Raw genomic sequence first — 23,448 nt, forward strand, 5'->3', positions numbered from 1 at the left:
CTTTATCTTTTGTTGTTTTAGGGAGTGTGATTCATTACTCTGCTTTGACAGGTAAAGGAATATATATATATTTGGCCCACCTTTATTGTTCCCCCTTTTAACTTTGATTAGTATTGTTTGGGAACAAGCCGACTCCTAATATATGTACAGGCAGTGTGTTTTTGTTTGTTCACTTGGAGCAGATACAGTGATCTCAGAACCCACTATATCCCCAACTGGGAACAGTACAGCCTTATCCCATGAGCAGTGTGCATTTAGGCTATTTAAAAAATTTCATTACTACTGGGTTGCGTTTAGTTTGAGTTGGTTCAGAAGTTCTTATGTGAATTTCTTTTTTCCCCCCCCAAAATAAAAACCTGTATAAACTGAATAATTTTTCTTGCAGGGAGCAAGATACAAAATAATGGGGTCTAAAGAACTGCTCTACAGGAAGGTTCTGGTAATAGTAATCGTCAGTGGTAGTAATGGCAATAGTTTGCTATAGTAGTTCAGATCTGTGTTTGGAAATGTAACTGATTTGCCTATTGCTGCGAGGGAGATGGGCAGGGGTTTCATAGGACCGTGTGATTCTTCATCATTTGTTCATTTATGGCCAATTAAAATGCATTTTCAGATACTGTTGAGATCTTTTAGTGTTTGTCGTATTATTTATAAAATAAGTCAGCAGATGGTGTTTGTTTTCCCAGTTGGTAGCAGCCCAAGATTAATAAGTACTATTTGGGAAAAGAAGAATTTGGAGAGGCCTCTTGGTATTCCTTTTTATTTGGGGCTACCCGTTTCTTTAATGGTAGATCTATAGGGCTTCAGAGGGAAAGGCCCAGGAGAGACTTTAGCCTTCTGCTGTGGAGAGTCTGGGTGAACCAGGGATGTACCTTCACCCAGGGGCCCCCAAATAGGTGGTCTTTAGAGAACTCAGTGGCTCTTTGGCACTGGTTGGCCCCTTCTTTGGGGAAGTGTGGATTCCTAGAGTGCGTGCGGGCTGCAGAGCTGTCCTGAGCCGTCCTGGGACTGATAGCTTAGTCATTGTGAAAGAATGTATAAGGCATCGAGTGGCCCCTGAATTCTGCCTGCCACATTTGTTTTCCCCCAAATAGAATTGTGTTTGAGGGTGAGAGCCTATTTCTTAGAACTCTGGGGGGCTTGTAGGGGCTTGTACCTTTGCAGTCTTGTGGCTTCTCACATCCTTTCTCTCCCAGTCTTTCCCTCTTGCCTGCGTGTCGCAATTCTGATGATGTTTGCAGCACACAGTTAATTTTTCTGCAGCATCTTGCTCAGCACACTGGCTTCCTTTATGTCTTAATGGGCGTCCGTCTTTCCTTTTCATGTCATTGATCCTCGCTCCTGGCCCCCTCCACCCCCCTCTTGCTTATTGAATAGGTGTTTTTTTATTTTTTAAACTTTAGATTATTATGAGCATCTTATTTATAGCAACAAGTAAAAATACAGAGGTCTTGATTGAATGCCAAGGCTGCAGTTCAATCTAGGAAGGTTTGTCTGCTATTCATAAACTGCTTAAGATGTTTTCTTGTAGTTTGTGACATAAGCAGAACGCTTTGATTTGGTTTCTTTCTACAGCTCTATTTTCAGTCCGGGAGCACACATTACTCTGCGTACAAAACGATTGAACACCAGATTGCAATTCAGGTAGGACATGCAAGAGATCCCGAAGCTTGATTTGTCAATGTGTAGGTCTCTTGTGTCTCTTATTCTCCACCCCTCCCCCTGACCTAGGTGATGATGATGGTGGTGATGATGGCCGCGTGGTTGTGGTTGATTCTTCGGGGGAGGTTGGAAGCAAAGAAGAAACAAGAGCAGAAGAAATGCTGCTAAAATGATTTAAAGATAGGGAAAGAAGGAGAAGCCTGTGTCTTTTTGTTAAGAGCATCTTGATCAGGCATGATGGGCCCACAGACCCCCTAGCTTGGCTACTGTTTTTTGCTTCAGGAGGGGTCTTAAATTGGGAGTCACATGAGGTGACAGAATGTGAATGGGAAGAATTAAGGGGGGTGAGATAGGAGAGGAGGCTGTGTGACAGCCAGAGAGTTGTTTCCGGTGGATCAAAATCATGTTAAGTGGTGCTAAGAATATCACTTTTGACCTGATTGTTCTGAAATGTTGATTTCTCTCGGACTTGTTGATACATGACACTGGGAGTGCTGGGAGGGAAAGGCGACGGATCCCAGCTTCTGATGAGTGTCCTGTTTCCTGCTCACGTAGTACTTCCATTCTCTTAAATCCAAAGGCTAAACAAATCACAGACTAATATAGACTCAGAGCTGAACTGATGCCAGCGGAGTGCAGTAGTGGAGGGAGAGCAGACTAATACGATTTTCGTCTGTCTGCCTGGCCTGGCCAGGATGGATGGACCTCATGGTGTAACTAATGGTGCCGAAACTTCTTGAGGCCTCTGCTTCTGGGTTAACCCTTCAAGGGGAGGCTTTTGAAACCTGCTGTTGGGGCATTCAAGTCTGGCTCTGGGGTCTTCTCTCCTTGGAAGCTGGTGTCGCTTGGTTATATCATTTCCGTTCTTCCCTTGCTCCCTTTCTTGCGGTTAGCCCTTGCAGATAACTTGTGTGTGTGTATGTGGTCCACAGCCATATCGCATCTTTGTAGCTGTGCTGTTTCAAACCTGCCTCTGTCTGGAGAAGACTTTCCAGTAGCCCTTTGCCCCAGGTACATTGTGAATTATTCCACCAGTGAAAAGTAGGACTCAGCAGACGTTGTTATTCGGTGGAGCCCCTAGTATTTTGTCCTCATTTCAAGGTGACAGTAACTTATTTTAAAAATATTTTGAGGGCTTCCCTGGTGGCGCAGTGGTGGAGAGTCCGCCTGCCGATGCAGGGGACACGGGTTCGTGCCCCGGTCCGGGAAGATCCCACATGCCGCGGAGCGGCTGGGCCCGTGAGCCATGGCCGCTGAGCCTGCGCGTCTGGAGCCTGTGCTCCGCAACGGGAGAGGCCACAGCAGTGAGAGGCCCGCGTACCGCAAAAAAAAAAATTTTTTTTGATTCCTTCTACAGTCGTGCTGCTGGTCCATGTGTGTATTTTAGGGGAAAGTGCGACTCTCGATAATGCTCCTCCACCCCCAGATTATTTCCAAGGCTGGTGGGTTTTTTTGTTTTTGTTTTTGTATTTTTTGGCCGCACTGCGCAGCATGTGGGATCTTAGTTCCTCAACCAGGGATCGAACCCGTGCCCCCCCTCCACCCCCCCCCCCGGCATTGGAAGCATGGAGTCTTAACCACTGGACCCCCAGGGAAGTCCCCAAGGCTGGTGTGCTTGCTGGCACTCTCCCTGGGGGACCCTTCTTCCTTTTGATCAACAGCACAGTGAATGTTGCTCCCAGAAAAGGGTATAGACTCAGGGCTTGGTTGGAGAACAAGCCCAAACCCTAACTCTTGATGAATGGATGATGAACAGTGTCCTCAGGCCTGCTGCATCTTGTGGAGGGCTGGAAAATCCTGTTGCCTGGGGTATGGGAATTGTCAAGGTTGAATAGCATCACGATCCCTATCTTGGAGTGGAAAGGCTGGCTGGGGCCATGTCACTGGGAGACCAGCCGAGCCCAGAGTAGCTGTTTTGTGTCTTTACACCCGTTGCTGAAGTGTCCCTTGTTAGGCCGAGCAGTTCGTCTTTCTCCAAACCACCTGGCACAGTGTGGGCCGTGTGAAGCGCTTTCTCAGGAGGGAGATGGAGTAAGTTACAGAGCTCATTGTCTGGAGGACTGAAACCATTACTACTCGTCCATGAACAGGTAGTATTGTTCTCCCCTGCTTCTGTCTGCTAAGGCATGATGCCCATGTGGGCAAACAGAGAGATATTTTATTAGAGCCCCAGCACCACCATGCTTTGAGGATTCATTCTCCCCCAGTCTCTGCTACACCAGGATGAGGTCAAAGCCACATGGCATCTAGCTGTAATTTTAGTTTGACCATCAGAGGATAAATGGCGAAACAAAATGAAACGAAAGAAGCAAAGGGGAAAGAAAGAGGAAACCTCAGACACAATAAAATTGTTCCCAAGGCACATGGCAGCTCAGTAGCAATGTGAGGGTGAGAGGAGGGGGTGGCCCTGCTTTGGTGTGGAGGAGAGCGGATGTTTGCCCTCTGCCTCATTCTCCAGTTTAAGGCTTAGATGCAACGTAATTGTCAGGGCAGAATTTTCTTCCCTGGAAATTTAAAACTGTTTAACCTTAATAGGTACAGTATTTCAATCTGAGCTGAGCTGGTTGCTTTCCTAAGCTATATCCTGAAATAACCTAGAGTAGTATGACACCGTGCATCCCATGAGATTCCTCCCCCTTTCCCTTCCCATCCCTCCTGTAATCTCAGGACTTGGCCAGGTGCAACATTTATATGAATGGCTTCTGAGTGATTCTCTAGACGTGTCTGTCATGTTCTTCTAAAAGGTTTGGACACAGTATCAATTGATGTGTTGGGATCTTCCCACTTTTGACAATCTCCTAACTCCTCTCAGTTTTGAAAAGACAAGAGCAACACGAAAGCCATATTTTCCCTAAATGGTTAACACAGTATAATTGGAATAAAAATTAAAAGACCTTTTTTTTTTCAAAGACATAGATTTAAAAAAAATATGTATTTTATATTTATTTCTCATTTTTGGCTGCATCGGGTCTTATTTGCAGCACACGGGATCTTTGTGTGGCTCTTGGGCTTCTCTCTAGTTGTGGTGTGCGGGTTTTCTCTCTCTAGTTGTGGCGCACGGACTCCAGAGCGCGTGGGTGGCACGCAGGCTCTCTAGATGAGGAGTGTGGGCTCAGTAGTTGTGGCACACGGGATTAGTTGCCCTGCGGCATGTGGGATCTTAGTTCTCCGACCAGGGATCGAACCCGTGTCCCCTGCACTGGAAGGCAGATTCTTTACCACTGGACCACCAGGGAAGTCCCTCAAAGACATAGATATTTAACTCTATTGACTTGTAGAGAGTTTTATTGAGATATAAGTACAGCACAGTGCACAGATCCTCAGTGGAGAGATGGATGAACTTTTACTTTTTGTGAACATCCATGAAACCATCACCCAAATCATTATATAGAATGAGGTTGGAATGCTTTTTCTGTACAGGGCCAGATAATAAGTATTTTAGGCTTTGTAGGCCAAACAGTCTCTGTGGCAGCCTCTCAATTCTGCCATTGTGTGTGAAAGCAGCCAAAAATAATACCTACGGGAATAGCTATAGGTATAGCTGGGTCCCAATAAAACTTTATTCATAAAAGCAGATAGTGGCTGAATTTGGCTCATAGGCTGTAGTTGGCTGGGCCCCAAAAAGGAGTATTACCAATTCCCCTGGGGTCTCACTTATTCAAAGCTTCCCCCGACTGCTGACAAAAATTCTCACCCTGGATTAGTTTCATCTATCACCATGGATTAGTTTTGCCTGTTTTTTAGCTTCTTAGCAATGGGATTGTGTAGAATATACCGTCTCATGTCTGGCCCTACTTAGCGTTATGTGTGTGTTTCATCCCTGTTATTGCCTGTAGCATAGTTTGCTCCTTTTTATTGCCATGTACTATGCCACTGTGCAGGTGTCCTTTCTGTGCTTTTGGATATTTGGATTGCTTCCAGTTTCCCGCTACTATGAGTATAAGGTTATAAGTATAAGGCCCTAGTAACATTCTCACCCACATCTTTTGGAGGAATATGTGTGTTGGATTCTGTTGTTCATACTAGGAGTGGACTGGGAGAGTGATATGTGTGTTTAGCTTGCATCGCCCTTTTGAGAGACTTGAACACTGGATTTCAAATGGTATCTTTTGAAATGCACCAGCATAGTGGTTGTTGGGTGTGTGAGTGGCACACAGGAGGGGGAGCAGTAAAAGGATCTGGGTGGGGGGTTTCCCTGGTGGCGCAGTGGTTGAGGGTCCGCCTGCCGATGCAGGGGACACGGGTTCGTGCCCCGGTCCGGGAGGATCCCACATACCGCAGAGCGGCTGGGCCCGTGAGCCATGGTCGCTGAGCCTGTGCGTCCGGAGCCTGTGCTCCGCAACGGGAGAGGCCACAACAGTGAGAGGCCCGCTCACCGCAAAAAAAAAAAAAAAAAAAAAAAAAAGATCTGGGTGGGATCAGAGGCCAGTTTGCCCAGCTCCAGTGCACGCCCCTTCACGCACGGCTTTGCTTTCTGGCCCCAGTGGGAGCTCCTCCCACTGGGGCCTGTTTCTGGGAACTCCTCCCACTGTCTCCATTAACCCGGAAGAGATCCTGCAGGCTGAGCGCAGAGGTGGACCCACTTTGCAGATGCCTCCCAGGGGTGCCCTGCAGGTGATTGTGGATAAACGTTTAAGCACTATCCCCACTACCTCCCTGAAGAGAGCTCTTCCCACACTCCTTCCAACCCCAAGAGCAGTGTTGGAATCAAGGTCAAGATCCACAGAAGATGTTTCCCTTGGTTTTCAGAAGGGCTGCTTCAGAACCAATTAAGCCTTTGTTTTAAGAGTATTTTGGCCAAAGGTTGATGTTTTAACACCAAGTCAGATGTGATTTAGGAAAAAAAAACTCCACACGCAGCAAAAACAAACTGTGTAGACCTTTCTTGGTTGCTTTTCTTTTCAGATGTGAAGTGGTTTGCGTGTGTGTGTCTGTGTGTGCGTGCACAAAGACAGCTAGGAGAGGATCCAGAAGAAATGGACCATTTTATTTGTTTACACAGCTGAGCGGCGGAGATTTTGTAGTGGGTGTTGCTTTCCCTTTCATCCTCAAGGCTGCAAGCTTCCATCTGAGTTCTCCCAGCCCATACCATTCTGCTTGGTCTTAGAACTCATCCGCCATGGTTCACTACGGCCTGAGGACCTTCCTCCAGGGCCTGGGTGCTTTGTGGAGCCAGCGAGAGAAGGATACAATTTGGAGAGTGTCCTGTCCCCTCTTGGTCCTTTATTCTTGAATGTGAACTTGACACTGAGTCTTGTCCGAGTCTTAACATTGTTAAGATTCCTGAGGTGCTATGGCTCAGGGTCCATCTCTTTGCCCCAGTAGATCCTTGGTGTTTGTGATAAAAATATCCAGAGAATTGTACCAGCAGGTTTGGGCAGGATGTTTGAGGGTGCCTGGCTTTTCCCTAGTTCATGTTTCAGAGGGTCGTCTCTTGTGTTCTAGGCCCTCCCTTGCTCCACAAGTTCCCTGACCTTTCAGGTTTCGTGAGGGTTTGCTATCTCCAATGAGGAGCAGATCTGGGCTAAGAGGGAGAACGTGCAGAAGCCAGTTCTTCATACAGTTCTTTAGTCCCATCACCAGACTGGCTGTGAGGTTTCATGTCCACTTTCCACAAAGAATGCTGTGTGTGTGTGTGTGTGTGTGTGTGAGAGAGAGAGAGAGAGAGAGAGAGAGAAAGAGAGAGAGAGAGACAGACACAGATGTCATTTCACTAGAGTAGTTTGACAGAGCCTCTGGGTGCCAGTTAACGTATTCAAAAGGTTCATTTACTTGCTATAGTGGTGCATTTTAGCCTAATTGTCTAATTTAAGTCCATACCTCAGAATGCTTGTTCATTCATTCAGAGATATTTATTGTGTATCTAGTGTGTGCCAGACCCCTGGGGAGTTCATCAGTGAGCAAAACGTATCAAGGGAGCTTCAGTTTTGGTGATGTTTTGGATGCTGATTTATAAGCACCCCACCCCCCTTGGTCTGACTCAGTAGGTTTTGGATACAGTCCGGGAGTTTTCATTTTTAATCAGGGTTCTGATTTTTGCCTACTGGAGTTTTGGAATTGTTGCCTCAGAAGCTTCTGAAATCAGTCAATTGATCACTTATCGGCTGCTCAGTCATTTTCGCTTGCTGAGTAAAAATTAAGGGCTGGCCAAGTACTTGAGGGGGATAACTTTTTCTCATTTTGAGTGAGAAACTAGACTGCCCTTAGGTTCTGATGAGGGTTTTTTTTTTTTTTTTTTTTTGTCTTTTGCGGGACAAAGGCCTCTCACTGCTGTGGCCCCTCCTGTTTGGGAGCACAGGCTCCAGACGTTCAGGCTCAGCGGCCATGGCTCACGGGCCCAGCCGCTCCGTGGCATGTGGAATCTTCCCGGACTGGGGCACGAACCCGTGTCCCCTGCATCAGCAGGCGGACTCTCAACCACTGCGCCACCAGGGAAGCCCTCTGATGAGCTTTTGAGGCCTTTCCTTCTCCCTGGTTATGGGAGGAGAGCCAGATACTTTTGTAAGGCTCAAGAAGAGGGATTTCTTTGTTTAGGAAAGAGTGGCTTGGGCAGTGATGTGCTTGGTCTTAGGGGTCAGAGGCAATAACAACAGCTGATAGCAGTAGCAGCTTCTGCTCATTGAATTCTCCCAATGCATTGGGTCTGGTGTTAAGTGCTGTATGTGAATTCTTTATTGATTCTTCATAACAACGCAGAAGGAAACCCAAATGGTGTAGCTACTCTTACCACCATTATCCCCATTTTGTGAGTCAGGAAATGGAGACTCAAATACGCAATATATTTTGCACATGGTCAAGGAATTAGGATTCAAAACTGGGCTGGAGAGAGCCTGTACTACACAGCCTCATGCTGACTACTGTCTGCTCAGAATATAAGCTCAGCAGGGTCTGGGGGTTCTTAAAGCAATGGCGACTAACCAGCTCTCTGGGGTCTATACAAAAGAATCACCTGGGAGCCGCTCAAAAATACAGAATCCTGGGTTTTAACCCCTTGGAGATCCTCATTCCTCAGGACTAGGTCTACGTTTCACAGCTTTGGGCAAGCATCACCTAGAAAGTGCCTGGTGGGTTTGCTGAGATGCACATTTGTGGCCCCACCAGAGTTTCAGGTTCTGGGTAGATCCCGCCATTTGCAGCTTTAACAAATTTTCAGGTAATATTGACGCCGCTTCTGTGGCGACAGCACAGAACCTTTGAGAACCGGTGGGCAAGGGCAGTATTTCCCAACTCTGGCTGCACATTACAATCCCCAGGGGAGCATTAAAGACAATGCACCGGCCTGGGGGATGCTGGAATCTGAACCCCGTCCCACTCTGGATGATTCTGATGCATGTAGCTTCATGAGAACAACTGCTGTAAAATCTTTTGTTTGTTGGCATATTTTGGCTTGACTCTTTCCCTGGGGGAGAAGAGACTGGTTGCATTCGGAGTTCTAAAGGATGTCTGTTCAGTGGTAGGAGTCTCTCTTTTGAGAGCATTTCTTTAACAGGTGATCTCAGTGGTGGTCACTGTCCCCTGAGTTAGTACCAGTGTGAGAAGGGGGGGCTCTGCTGTCATATGCAGGGGGCTGTGGGACCCTGAGGCTGAGGGGCCTGGCAATCTAAGTGCTGTTCACACTTCCCTGTGCTGTGAAAATGCAGATCTGGGATCAGTAGTTCCAGGCTGGGGCCTGAGATTCCACGTTTCTGACTCACTCCCAAGGGATGCTGATGCTCTTGGGCCCCAGAACACTCTTGGAGTGGAGCAAAGGTAGAGTCCGTTTTGAAAGGCAAGGAAACTGAGGAGCAAAGAGGCGAATTGGTTTGTCTGAGGTCCCACCACTTGGTGGAAACAGGGCTGCGACAAGAAGCCAGGAGTCCTGTTTGGCTTAACGTCCATCTTTCAAGGAGAAGTTATCCTCTTGTCCAAGACAATAGCAGTTGCATTGCATTGGCCAGATAAAATAAAACAATCTCATTTTTACTTACTGGTTTTTAACTTCTGTCTATTCTAATTGTATCAGTGTATTTGTATAAGTTGAGATATTTGTATCTTTTCATTCTCCACCATGTTAAGGCACTTGGAGCCCAGCCTGCATGGCCTGTAAGAGGGCTGGTGAGGACGCAGAGAAGTTCTGGTGTCTTTGACTAGAACAACCGGAAAGAATGGAAACAACTGTTCTATCAGCCATCTGTGTCCCCCATATGGACCACAGCCAGTAGGTGCAGAGGTCTGGTCTGTGGCAGTCATCTGGTTGTATTTTCTTAGTAACTTCATTTTATTTTATTTTTTATTTATTTATTTTTTGCAGCTATTTATTTATTAAAATTTTTATTTTATGTTGGAGCATAGTTGATTAACAGTGTTGTGTTAGTTTCAGGTGTACAGCAAAATGATTCAGTTATACATATACATGTATCTATTCTTTTTCAAATTCTTTTCCCATTTAAGTTACTACAGAATATTGAGCAGCCTTCCCTGTGTTATACAGTAGGTCCTTGTTGGTTATCTGTTTTAAATGTAGCAGTGTGTACATGTCAGTCCCAAACTCCCGAGCAGTTTGTGGGATCTTAGTTCCCCTACCAGGGATCGAACCTGGGCTCTGTCAGTGAAAGCACTGAGTCCTAACCACTGGACCGCCAGGGAATTCCCAGTAACTTCATTTTATAAGTTGCACTTTATAATAGTATATATATATATTTTTTTATAAAGTCCCTGAGAATCATGGGACCTTTTTTTTTTTTTTTTTTTTTTTTTTTTGCTGTACGCGGGCCTCTCACTGCTGTGGCCTCTCCCGTTGCGGAGCACAGGCTCCGGACACACAGGCTCCGCGGCCATGGCTCGCGGGCCCAGCTGCTCCGCGGCATGTGGGATCTTCCGGGATCGGGGCACGAACCCGTGTCCCCTGCATCGGCAGGCGGACTCTCAACCACTGCGCCACCAGGGAAGCCCCATGGGACCTTTTAGCTAAGCACAGACATTTCTAAGTGGGTTATGGCTGACTTTTGCAGGCTTATCAAGCTTAGCATTTAATTTGTTTCTGGAGTTGGGTTTGGTTGCATGGTATCACATCCTGGTCAAACAGATAAGTGGCTGCAATTTGTTTTTAAACAGTTTACCTTGGAATTGCAGCATACTCATCAGTGAAACAGAAGCGGCAGTTGACCATTCTTCCTAAGGGTTCCACCAAAACCCCTGGGTAGTTGGCAGTTTAATATTTTAATGAGTAATACATTGAGATTTAAAAAATACCAGAGTAGGCACAGGTACTATATATTTATTTATCTATGGCATGTTATAAAAAGAAACATTAGAATCAAATATTTGTGGACTCTTTGAAGCATCTTCACAAAACCCTAGTTTTTTGAGGTACCAGCTGGAAAGACACTTGGTTCCACCAGCTTCTATAACGATCGAGGCCTGGACTGGAAATTTGCATGTCTTTGCGGGCTGGATGAGATAAGAGGGCTTAGTGCAGGCTTCTCCACCTCAGCACTATTGACATTTTGGGCCGATGATTCTTTGTTGCACAGGAGACTGTCCTGTGCATGGCAGGATGTTTGCTTAGCTCCAGCCCTGGCCTCTCCCCTCTCCCCTCTCCATGCTACTAGCACCCAACAAAAATGTGACAGCCAAAGACGTCTCTAGATCTTGCCAGATGTCCCCCGGGGGGCCCAGACTGCTCCTGGTTGAGAACCACGGGCTTAGTTTTTCAGCTTCAAGTGGGCACCCTGCCACTGAAGCCCTAGGAGCATTACCTTTGCATTTTAAAGGGATTAGGTACAAGAGGAGGTGGGCGGTTCAGCGCATATGCTTCTGGAGTTAGATAACCTGGGTTCAGGTCCAGTTTCTGCCAGTGTCTACCTACTAATTAGGTAAATTAGTTACCTAATTTGTAAAATGGGGGATGATGCTAGTTTCCAGAAGGTTGTTGGGAGATGAAATGAGATGAGGTCTGTGATGAGGTGGGTAGGGCAGTGGCACGCTGCTTGATAAATACAAGCAGCTGTTTTTAACCACTGAGAACGATGTGAAGTACTCATTTGTAGATTTCAGATCAGCCTTATTCCGTCATGCATTGTATATTTTTTATTTCCTGTCAAGAACACCACACATGATAAATTTGATGACGTGGACTATCTTTGCTGAGTAGCAAAGATTTATGAGTCCTGTTGGTTGCTGTTTGCATTTCTCTTATGTCACTGGAAAATCCTGCCTAGTCCTTGTAACATTTGACTGGAATGTAAGCTCTTCTGAGGTGTGTCTTACTCATCTTTGTATCCTTAGAGCACTGTGCAGGAATGCCTGGGACATAGTAGGTATACAGCAGGGGTGTGGATGTGTTTGAATACTGTATACTGTGGGCAGAAAGGGAGCAGAGAACATAAGTTTGCATTTTTTTCATACTAACCTCTTTCGGAACATGAGAGGCCAATAAGTATATTTTTCTGGTACTCAACCAAATAATTTGAGATAGGCCTTCAATCCCCGTGTAAACTTAATATTGTTTCCCAGGTATCTCATATTTTGATTTCAGCTCTCCTTCAGTGCATGAATTTGTACCCTGTCTTAATGACTATGGCACTGCTCAAACAATGCATAACCATAGTTGGACTGGTTTATATTTATGTGATTATCTTCTAATTTTCAAGATGCTTGGAGGTTAGTTGGTTTTTAAAAGAAATATTAGCTTTTTGTTTTTCTTTAAATGACAAGTAGTGTTACCCATTGGATTATAACATTTTCTCCGACTTTGACAACTGTCATTAATTCCTGCAGGGGACTTACCAAAAAAAAAAAATTTAAGCACTTTCCTACTTGTAGATGGATGAGCCTTCACAAGCAAATTCATTCCTTTCTATTCCCAAACCTTGTGCCTCCTTGAATTTTGAGGTTGAGATGAAGCACTAGAATAAAAAACGTTGGTTGACAGTCAGAAATTGTCCAAGGCTTGAAAGTGGATGTGTGTGTGTGGTTGTAGCCCATCCTGGGGCGGTGGTGGGGGACTAGAGGATTCTTTTCACCAGAGCTTTGGCGAGGCTGCCCCATAGGGAAGATAGTCTTGTGTCAATAGTTTTTAAGTTGATTCAGTAAGCATTGTTGATGATTGAAATTGAAGAATTGTGAAGACAATTCATCTTGAGGAACACAGAGCCGGGAGTATGAGCCGGGCTGCTGGGAGCAGACATTGACATACGGGCCGTCATCAAACTAATTGTTGTTTGAATTACCTGTTATGATCCGATGACAAATCTGCCTTGCTCCTGCCACTGGAGCAGAAAATGTAGCTTGAATTGGCGTGATGTTAGCAAGTGTAAACTGTACTTCAACAAGATGGATAAACCCAATTATGGGGCAGACCTGTAGAGAGAAAATCCATTTAAATCTCGTAATGTTAAGCAGAGCTGTGTTTAATTCATTTGGACCAATTTGGGAATGATGTATGAGTGTTGGTGAACATTAGTCAACGGGGGGGACCACTTGGAGGGAAGGGATGCGTTGATGCTGCTAGCCACTTGGGGAGGCATCTGGGGTGTCGTCTCAGCAGCCTGCACTAATGGCGGGGAAAGGCAGAAATGACAAAACGATGTACTGACCGCCGTCAGGAGAGCAGCACTGTGTAAATGAACCAATAAGGAAAACATATGAAGCAGAAATGCTTTTGCCTAAATGCTGCTGACAGTCCAAAATCTATAGGAAACTTGAGGGTCTTCTTCTGTGTTTCCAGCTCCCCAATAGCCTTGTGGGTTTTTCCAGGCCTTGTAGTAGGAAGCCTAGAAAATGCTCTTTCTATTTCCTTAAGGATGATTTAAGAGAGAGGGAGAGAGAGAGAGAGAGGGGAAAGGGACAGCTAAGTTTAAATTGATCATCTTGGGGCGTTTGATTCTCTACTGGAAAGCAGTTAAGAGGGCATTATTATTCTGAAATACATATATTATGCATATTTGGAAGAGAGTTTGGAAGGTCTTATCTATTTAAAGTTTTCTATTGTTCTTTAATAGCTGTTGAGGGGTGACCCAGCTTTGTATGTATTCAATAGTAGGTGCTCAGTATATACTGATGAGGTGAATGGCAACATTGAACTTTAGAGAGGTAACTTTCGGAGCTAAATACTGGTGTTTACACAACTCAAACTCATTAGGATCTATATGGACCTTGTATTCTAGATTCATCCAGTAGTTTGCATTCCTGGGAATTTTATGATTTTCATCTAAAAATTTCTGGTTTTACTCCCCCCCACCCCCCCATTTCTATAGTGTTGGTTTGGTCCAGGATGTTCTTAGAAGACTCTAGTTTCCTTTTGTTTTGGGAGGAGCTGGTAAAGCCTGCCATTGAGTTGTTACTGTTTTTTGTTTTTGTTTTTTGGGGTTTTTTTTTGCGGTACGCGGGCCTCTCACTGTCGTGGCCTCTCCCGCTGCGGAGCACAGGCTCCGGACGCGCAGGCTCAGCGGCCATGGCTCACGGGCCCGGCGGCTCCGCGGCATGTGGGATCTTCCCGGACCGGGGCACGAACCCGCGTCCCCTGCATCGGCAGGCGGACTCTCAACCACTGCGCCACCAGGGAAGCCCGAGTTGTTACTGTTTGGTTTTTCTCTTTTGGTTTTGGGGTTTTCTTGTTTCTTTTCTTTTGTGGAGCGGACTGGACTTGGGCTCTAGGCTTGTTCAAAGGAGCATTTGAAAGACTGGAGTGAGTAAGGAGCTTGGCAGTGGACCGCCAAGAAATTCATGGTTGTACAGTCTTGCCCCCAGCCCATAAATCTAACCATTGGGAGTGCTGGTGTAAATGAAGTTTAAAGTCCTAGGAGCTTCTTTCTCAAATTGGGGTACAGTTCATTGTATGGGGTTGTGGTATACATTGAGTGTTCATTCCAGGCAAATCTTTTCTCCCAGAGGCAGATTTATTAGAATTTTACTTTCTGACTTTCTCCAACTCAGTTGAAGAAAGAATCCAGGGATGATAATAAAAAGTTAAGATTTTACAATTATGGCTCAATACTGAATTCTGAGAATCTGAATATTCTAGACTAGTTTAGCAGTAGAATTTAGGCAGAACACTTTGAGATAATTTAAACTACCATCTCCACCAAAAACCACCAGCACATTGAAGCCCTCAAGTTGACCCGGCCGTTGGTAGACCTCCCAATCATTTCAGAGCAAGTAATGCAACTAAATGAATTTGGAAGAAACATTGAGATGTGCTTCCGAATCTGAAGGAAGAACTTTGCACTGAAAGAGGGAGCATCCCTTGTGTTCCATGAGTTTTATTGGGGCTCTGTCTGGTTTGTCTTGAAAGTGCTTTCAAGATTTATACTCCTGGGGGTGGGGTATAGACAATGTGCACTGGGCAGGCAATGAGTAAGGGGGTTTTGGGAAAACAAACTCTTAAGGAAAAGAAAGCATCTACTTTCTGGGTAGAATGGCCTATTCGTGGTAGGAGTAAGTCTTTTCAGGGTCCAGGAGGGGTGCTTTCTTGATTAACTTGTCCCTTTCTGGTCTTGGAACAGGGCTGAAATCTGGCAGTCATGTGTGCAAAGAGGCATTTTTGTCCTTTTGATTAGATCCTCAGATATACATATATAGTAGAAGACCTAGGAATACTTAAAATATGATACAAAAATGAAATAGATAATATCAACTCTTGAGCTTAAAATAAGTTATTTTCTGTAGAATTAAAAAATAATTAGCTTCCTTATGGTATCAAGTTCTAGATAAGGGATTAATTGATGTATGGAATCTATAAGACAATTTAGAAGATGTTTCAGGAATCACAAAGGTCTGAATTTGGTTCTTATCCTTAAAATCAAAAGCAAACCTCTCTTCTTCCCTCCTCCTGGTCTTCAGTTGCTTAGTTAGGGCTGAAGAAGCCAAGAATTTTCCTGTTAATTAAAAAAAAAAAAACCCTCACTGACCCAACGTAGGTAGGCATTTTTTTGTGAAAGAGAACTTAAAGGAAGGTTCAAAAATGTCCCCAAGCTCAAAAGGAGGTGTTTCCCAAGCCACCACCATGCTTTGTGTACCCGATTTTGTTTTGTGTTGTCTTAAAAAACTTGTCACTTGTCACATTTTCCCAATGGTGAGTGAAAGCAGTTGACAAATGTCACAGAAGACCTGATGTGTGAAGCCATTTCTGTCTGAAGAATTGGCACTCAGGGCCTGAATTCTGGAGGAAAAAGCTTCAGTCACATGGTAGACCCTCTTTCCTTGGAAGAGGGGAACCCCTGCCTCAAAAAAAAAGGGCAACAACAACAAAAAGAACAGAAAACAGCTATGTTTTGCTCTGGTGGCTTTTCAGTTGGGTTACATTTGCCAGTTTATCTTCATCAGAAAATAAGTCTGAATATACTTATCATTTCCCCACAAGCACACTCCTCCTGCCATGATTTTGTCATTTTAGGCGAGTGTAGGGAAAGCACCAAGATCGTTGTTGTTGCAGACCGGATTGGATGCCCCTGCCTCCACAACTGTGTTTTCTTTTTTAAAAAATAATAATAATAAGTTGAGAGTCGTTTCGTGTTTTTTTCCTCTGGCCTTATTGGAATTTTTGGCCAAAATGCTTCTCTCCAGGTCCCTGGTTTTGCAAAGCAGTTAAAGGAGCCCGACAGTGACTTGCACATGTCGGGAGCGGACGAGCTGACGTGTAGAAAATACACACACACAAAACCACATGCCCCATGCAAAGCAGATACGGTTTTGATTTCGACCTCCGTGGTTCTGCTGTCGTTGCTTTTTCCGTGAGAGTGGATCTTTATCTCTCGGCCGACTTCTGGTTCCGTTCATGGTTTGTGGTTTCCAGTTGCCATCACAGCTCGTGAGCTTGGCTGCTTGGGAACCAAAGGGACCAGGGCTCCTGGCCCGTGGGAGTCTGAGGAGAGAGAGCCCCAGGCCTTCCCAAGGAATAGTGAGATTGGAGATCTCGCCTGGGCCCGGTTGCCTGGCAAGTGGCCGCAGAGCCATTGTCCCCGTCCTGGATCCTCTGCTGGCACACGCTCCCCACCTGGGGTTTCTTCTCTCTCTTTCTGTGTTAGTTATGTAATGTCTCTAAGGACTATTTTGGAAACATCTAGACCAACTTGTGATTGATCTTCCTGTTCTCTGTATTTCCCGATTCCCTTGCTTTCCTCTCATCTCCTTTGGCAGGAAATATTTTTTTCCTCATTAACGAGTTTCCAGGTCAGAATTTCCCATGAAGTATGAACTTTTCTTTATCCCAGTATTTGATTTCCACCACTTTTTTTTTTTTTTTGGTTTTGTTTTTACGCAAAGCTGAAAACTTTAAATTCGGCAAATGGCTTAATGGCTCTGTGCCTCCGTTTTCTCATCTGTGGAAAATGGGTTTCATAAGAGGACTTGCCTCCTGTGTGGGTCTTTGTGAGATCCTGTGAGAGGGTTTAGCCCAGTGCCTGGTCCATGAGAAAGGTTTAATGGTGGGGTTACTGATACCAATCGGGTGTCTGAGGAAACCCATCGGCCCCAGGCAAATGGGGACAGTTGGTCACCCTGACAACACTGTTGTTACACTCTTGCCAAGTTGGTGATGGATTGTGTTGCATAGCTTTTTGTGCTTTTTCTTGCCCCACCCCCACCCCCACCAAAAGAATCTGGTTCTGAGTTATTTCTCCTGCAAGCGAGTGGGCCGAATCAGGAGGCCAGAATACCTTTTGAAGAGTCTGGGTTGTGACATAATTTATCTCCCTGGGGAGGGCAGACAAAAAACTGATCGGGAGACTGGACTTGGAATTATTCAGCTTCTGATGGACATGAAGTTAGCGACAGCAAGACAGGGATTTGTGGCCTTTTGGCCGTAGCGTCTGCTCTCTTCTTTGGTCTAATTTCTGTTGCTTCGAACTTCATTAAAAAAAATAGATTTTAAAAGGCACCCCTTTTGGTTCTTGCAAGGCAGAGGGCTGGCTCCTGGCTTGCGAACCTAATAACACTTATTTCTTTCTTTACGAGGGAGTTTCCTGGGGCCACTGTGGTCAGGTTATTGTTTGTCTGAATCTGTAATAAGCGTGTAATAGCCCCGTCCTCCTCCACTTTGTCTCAAAGACAAGCGGCCCTAGTGGGTTTCTGGGGACAAGAGGCCTTCAGAACCTGTGATTAGAAGCTCACCGCTCCGGGGCCCTGGGTGCCAGCACCCATGGCGGGAGGGGCAGCATGTCTGCAGTTGAGTCTGTGCCCACAACACAGGTCCCCTCGCTGGAACTTTCCTGGGTGGGTCTCCTGGGCAAGAAATCAGCGAGTGGACGGCGTTCTCGGGCCTGTTCACACTTCCGCTTGGATAACAGCGATGCAGTAAGGAGCTTGTCTGGAATGATTTATTCTCAATGAAGGTTAAGAAATGACATCTCTTCTCCCAATCGACTTGACAGCAGTCACTGTTTCTTTAACACCTCCTGGTTCCAGAAGGTCCAGTTCAAACCTCCCTCATTTGCAGAAGGCCGAAATCACACACAGGGCTGGGAGGTTTGTCCGTTTTTATGGCTCTCTTTAGCTTTTTCAGAGGCCAAAAGGAAAAGAGAGTGAAATATGAGAAATCAGAAAATAGTCAATGGACTTTTTTTTTTTTTTAAATCCTCACGCCCCTCTTTTTGGCTTTGGGATGTGTAAAACAATAGAAGAGTGTGCTTACGCTCTCCCACCCTCCCACCTCCCTTGGAAAAAAAAAAAAAAAAGGACTTGTATTTAGCAGTCTTTGTTCATCAGAAAGGTATGGTATTTTTGTTGGCATTGGCCAGACCTTTGTAGCTGGTCAGTGGCCTTGGGCTGCAGAAGGTGCCTCCATTTTCCTGCCTTCTTCCGCTGTCATTTGTAGCATCCTGGCTGATGGCGTAGCTTTCATCCAGAGCAGTGCTGTACCTTTTCAATTGGTCAGTCCCTCTAAGTGATGATTTATGCCATACCTCTCAGAAATGTCTTAATTTACTTCATTTAATAGTTTTGCCTCCTTTCTGTCCCCCTCTCCCCCCAAATTAACGCCAATCACAAAACTCCTTCCCCAGGCAGCCCTTGGTGAGATGAGGCATTTTCCTCTGGGGAGGACTTTGTCTTTGGGAATGGCAGTGGGGAAGAACTCATTAAGGGAGAGGATGAAGCTTCATAATTAGAATTAGGGGTCCAGGAGCTCAGAAAATGGTTAGGTCTGCCTCTGAGTTATCTGGTTGCGGAGAGCTTTATTCTCTGGGTCTCAGTTTGCTCGTCTGTGAAATGACTCCATAGGACGTGCACAGAGGTGGGAAGCTGTGAAAGTGCTACACTATCTGAGTTCAACGTTTTTGCTGTAAAAAGGAGGCATTCTAGGGTGATGGATGAGGGCTCTGGCACTGAAGTTAGACACACCTGGGGTCTCAAGTCACACCCATTTAGTGCATGTGGGACCATGGCCAGTTCTGGAACCACCCTGCCACAGCACTTTTATCTGCAAAATGGGGACAGAACGGATCCCAGAGGATTAAATAGGAAAACATACATACAGTGACCAGTGCCGAGTACGGAGCAGCAGTGGTTACTTTTATTCAAAGGGGAATGATATTTATCGTCCTTTTAGGTTCTGACTCTTGCTCGGGTGCGTGGTTTGTTTTGCTGCTAATGAAGGCGAGTGGACAGACGTCGTGCTTGATTTTCATGCCATCTTTTCTGGTTAAATTGCTTCTGCTTTTAACCAGAAGTATTGAGAGATGAACTGTATTCTCCTTGTCAGATAGGTATTAAAATAGGACTTCGAAAGCAACTTCAGGATCCTTCCATAGCAGGAGTCAAATTCATTTGCTCCTCAGCTTTTAACTTATATTTTAGTTACTCCTCTCCCTCCAGCCACATACATAAACACATACATTCATTGATTTCTTTCTTTTTTCTTGTATTACTACAAGGATCAGTTTCTTCTGGCTTAATTCCAGAAACAACATGCCTGTCTTTTTTCATCGTTGAAGAAAAACAGTCCGAAGGCACCATAATTCCTTAAATTGGATTTCAATTCTTGATCCCCTTATGTTCAGTAAACAGAGTGTTCTATGAAACATCATTGTTTAGGAGCAAGAGGCTGGCAGCCTTGCTTTTTTCAGAAGGAAAGGCACTGTGGTGGAGCCTCCTGGGGTGCGACTGTGGGTGAGGTCCAGTCAAGGTGAATGCCCATCTTCACTTGGGATAGAAGAATGAATCCCTTTCCAAAAAATCCTAGTGAAAGTTGGGAGGGCTGCCTGTTTGTGAGCAGAGTTTAGTTTGGGAAGAAACCTGCAGTGTGTGTGTGTGTGTGTGTGTGTGTGTGTGTGTGTGTGTGTGTTAACTCTATTAGTGCCATGGGCAGCCACCACTTGAAAGCCTTGGGGTTCCTATATTCAAATCAAAGGCTCCCAGGAGCAAAGATAAAGGGGACAGTGTGATCTTCAAAGATGAGAGGATAAAAACGTAGTGGGGAATATTTTCTGGGTAATTCTGCAGTTCCACCCACCCCCACCCCCCCTTTTTTTTAAAAGAAATATTAAGAGTGTCCGCAGTTTCCTTTCACTTAGCGCTGAGGATCCGGTCAAGCTGTTGCAGTTTCTGGAGCTGGAGATGGATGACTAGCAGAAAGCAAAACGAAAATGTCTTGGGTTGGTTCTGAGCTTGTCGAGGAGTGAGCCAGTTAGTGTTTCTTGGGACCTTTCTTCCTCTCTCGCCTTCCTTCCTTTCCTTGAGCTAGTTTCGCTGTGAGAGTGCAGGCTTGGTACCCACTTACCCAAGAACTGATTAGTTCCTAAAAGAAGCAGTAAGTTGATTGCTTACAGAGATGATGTAAGCTTTGCTCTGGGGTACATCAGCTTGGATTTCTCATGCTTTATCTTATAAAGCCTAAATTAACAGCTGGTTTGGTTTGAGTTCTCCGGGATCTGACTAAGGGATTAGAGTCCATTCTCAAGTGAGTCAATCTAGTTTAATTTATTTCAGGTCTATCAAAAAAGATCAATCAAAGCTCTTTTGAAAGTAAAGCTATAATCAGCCTGCACACTTAGAAGTCACTGTTGTTGCGCTTGTGTTTCTCTCTGGTGGAGAAGTGCTCAGGCTCTGGTTAAGAGGATGCATTAGGGCATTTTCCGCGTCCCTCCCTTCCTTGCGGCCTCCACTCCTCCCCAGGAAGATTTGGAGAAGGTGTCATGTTCGAGAACTCCGCCCAGGTGGGTGCTGCCCTGACCTCCTGCTCCCTTTTCTTTGGTGATGCTGGATCCCTGGTTTGGAATAATTGAATACTTGGACCTGAACAGATCCAGCCCACTTCATGTCACTGGTGTTGCTCCTGGGCCTTCTCTTGCAGAGATGGGTGGGTGAAGATGTGCATTGAATTCTTCTTTCCGGGATGTCTGCAGTGAGTGTGCAAGGCAATGGTGAAGCACTCTCAGCTGTGGTTGATCTAGGGTTCTGTGAGCCCTGGGAGCTACAACCTGAGTTGCCCATTTCTTTTGTGTTTCCATTTTAAAAATACTTACTGGCATCTGCTCGTAGCTAAGAATTATTCTACACATGATACATCAAGAGACATAGAGAGAATAACGAAGTGGTGAAGAGCTTGATGTTAGAGTCAGACAGACCTACTTTGAATCCCGACATTGCTGCTTTGTGACTTTGTATGATCTTGAGCTAGAACTTCCCTAAACCTCAGTTTCCCTGTCTGTAAAATAGGCATAATAAAAATATCCCTCAAAGGATTGTTGTGATAACAAAATGAAATAACACTGTATCTTTTGCCTTTATTTTGGTAAAAAAAAAAAGCCCTACACTTTAGGGGAGATACCAAGAAGCTAAAGCTCCCCCCTCCCCTGAATGCATTCAGCAGAAACAGATTCTTTATTTAGGGTCTGCGATGTGTCCACTGCTCTGCTGATGCCTGGATACAGTGACATAGTCCCTGCCCTATAGGAGTGTACAGTCTATTGGGAAAAGAAAGCACTTAGCAGAGTAGGGTGTCTGGAACTGAATCCCAAGCTTCTGTGTCACTCACTTTGGTCCAAGGGATGCTTTTTGTCATTCTTCCATTTGACCGAATGAAAACAGTGTGGGTCTCTCTCTGTCTGCCTTCCACTAATGGTTCCTGTAAGTCACTCACCCTTCTGTTTCTCTTAACTTCCCCCTGGCCCCCCAGGTTTGAACGTTTGCATTACCACTGGTACACGTGTGAGTCTAGCCTCAGTTTCTCCAGCTGTGATATGGTGCGGGCATTATCCCTTGGAGTGTGTGTTAAGGGAGGGGAACACACATTTTTGAGGTATTCTCGTGGTACTGTCATGTGCGGGAACTGAGGCTTTGTTTACTCGGCAATCATCACTCCAGAAGAACTTTAATATTAGTAACAAAAAGAAAAAAGAATAGATGTTGTTTTTTAAACTTTTGCTATGTGTCAGTTTGTAGAACATTCCATATATCTTTAAACTGAATGCTCACAGCAACTTTATGCATCATCCCCATTTTACAGGTGAGAAAATTGAGGAAAGTTAGGGGACTTACCCCAAAATACATGGCTAGTAAGTGGCTGCACTGGGGTTTGAATCTGGGCCTTGCCTGATGCTGTATGGTTGCTACTTTGACATGGAAACGGGAGGCTGCTGTTGGGAATATAGTTGGGCTCCTCTCTGGAAGCTCTAATGTGGGCCTTGGAGGAGAATTGGATGTGGTTGCCTACATCTCCCTCTAAAACAAAAGCCTCTTTTTTCCCTCCATGGTCCACTGTAGATCTGAGTCTGGGTTCTGGAATTTCTGCATCTGGTATGCATGGCCGAGGCCTTGCTTGTGGACCTGCGGGTACCTTACCAGGCTGTGTGCGCCTGACCCTGGTGAGGATTCAGCAACCTCAAGTGTGGGTCGGGGTTAACCATTAAAAAGAAATAGCCAAAGCACTTTGGAAAGTCACATGCTGGGTTTCTACCATGTCCTAGAAACTGTTGTAATTCATTTTCCCCTTTGCTTTTGCTTGAGTAGAAAGAAAAAAAAAATTGAGAGTCAATGCTAATAATTGTGGCATGTAATGTAATTGGAAGTGTTTCACTGACATACTCATGAGAGTTTCCGGCTCATCTTCGGCTTGGATATAGCACTAGACTTGCCTTGAGTGTCTTGTACAAGCCTTTGAAGCAGGTAGACCATATTATAAATAGGCGCGTTGCTATGGTGAGGATGGCAGTCCTTGCTTGCTGTGGGTAACCTTTTCTACCTTCTCGGACACTGTTTTAAAACAGCAGCACGATAGCATTTCATCTAATTTGGACCGAGGTGGGGGTAGATGAATCAGTGAGACTGAGGTCTAAACCTTTTTCTTTTTTTTTTTTTTTTTTTTTGAGGTGATGTTTTGGGGGTTTCGGCGCACCTAGCACTGTGGAATATTTTGTAGCTTGGGCTTTCTCATGATTTATTTAGAAATATGTTTTCTAATGGATGGGGTGGGGGGATGGTGGTGGGCAGAAGGCTGGGCTTTCTTCTCTTCCCCCTCCTTTCTTCCCTGAACATTTCTGCGAATTTGTTGGCTTTGATGCCCAGCAGCTCATACAGTGAAATGAAAGTTCAGGTTGGCATGATGCAGGAATGATTATTCCTGGTAGTGTGTTTCCATTACTGTTAATAATATGAAGACAACTGCCTGCCTTTCAGGACTCACAGGTAGTTATTTCTCCAGGGAGTGAGACACATAGCAATGGGGACTGGATTAGTGGTTGTCCTGCAGATCCCCAGGGTAACTCAAATTAGACAGATTTATTTATTTTTCCCTGTTGCTTGAAGGGTGACTTTTAATTGCGTCCATTAAATATCAGAGCAGTTCAGGATGGTAAAATTTATTTCCCTCCC

The 23,448-nt window shown here is 45.2% G+C and overlaps 1 protein-coding gene across 42 annotated transcripts in view; it reads left to right on the top strand.

The window, feature by feature from the left end:
- The window catches only part of TCF7L2 (transcription factor 7 like 2), a 200,535-nt gene that overhangs the window by 11,794 nt on the left and 165,293 nt on the right, over positions 1 to 23,448 (top strand). For 24 of the 42 annotated variants that reach the window (XM_082611784.1, XM_082611821.1, XM_082611822.1 and 21 more), the window contains exon 4: positions 1,576 to 1,644. The exons of the other annotated variants lie outside the window; for them this stretch is intronic. In XM_082611784.1, coding sequence (XP_082467910.1) covers positions 1,576 to 1,644 — 69 coding nt within the window. The remainder of the gene's footprint in view (positions 1 to 1,575; positions 1,645 to 23,448) is intronic. 42 annotated transcript variants of the gene reach the window in all.

The sequence above is a fragment of the Mesoplodon mirus genome (genome assembly GCF_964341445.2).
Source record: "Mesoplodon mirus genome assembly, chromosome: 2".
Classification (NCBI taxonomy): Eukaryota; Metazoa; Chordata; class Mammalia; order Artiodactyla; family Ziphiidae; genus Mesoplodon; species Mesoplodon mirus.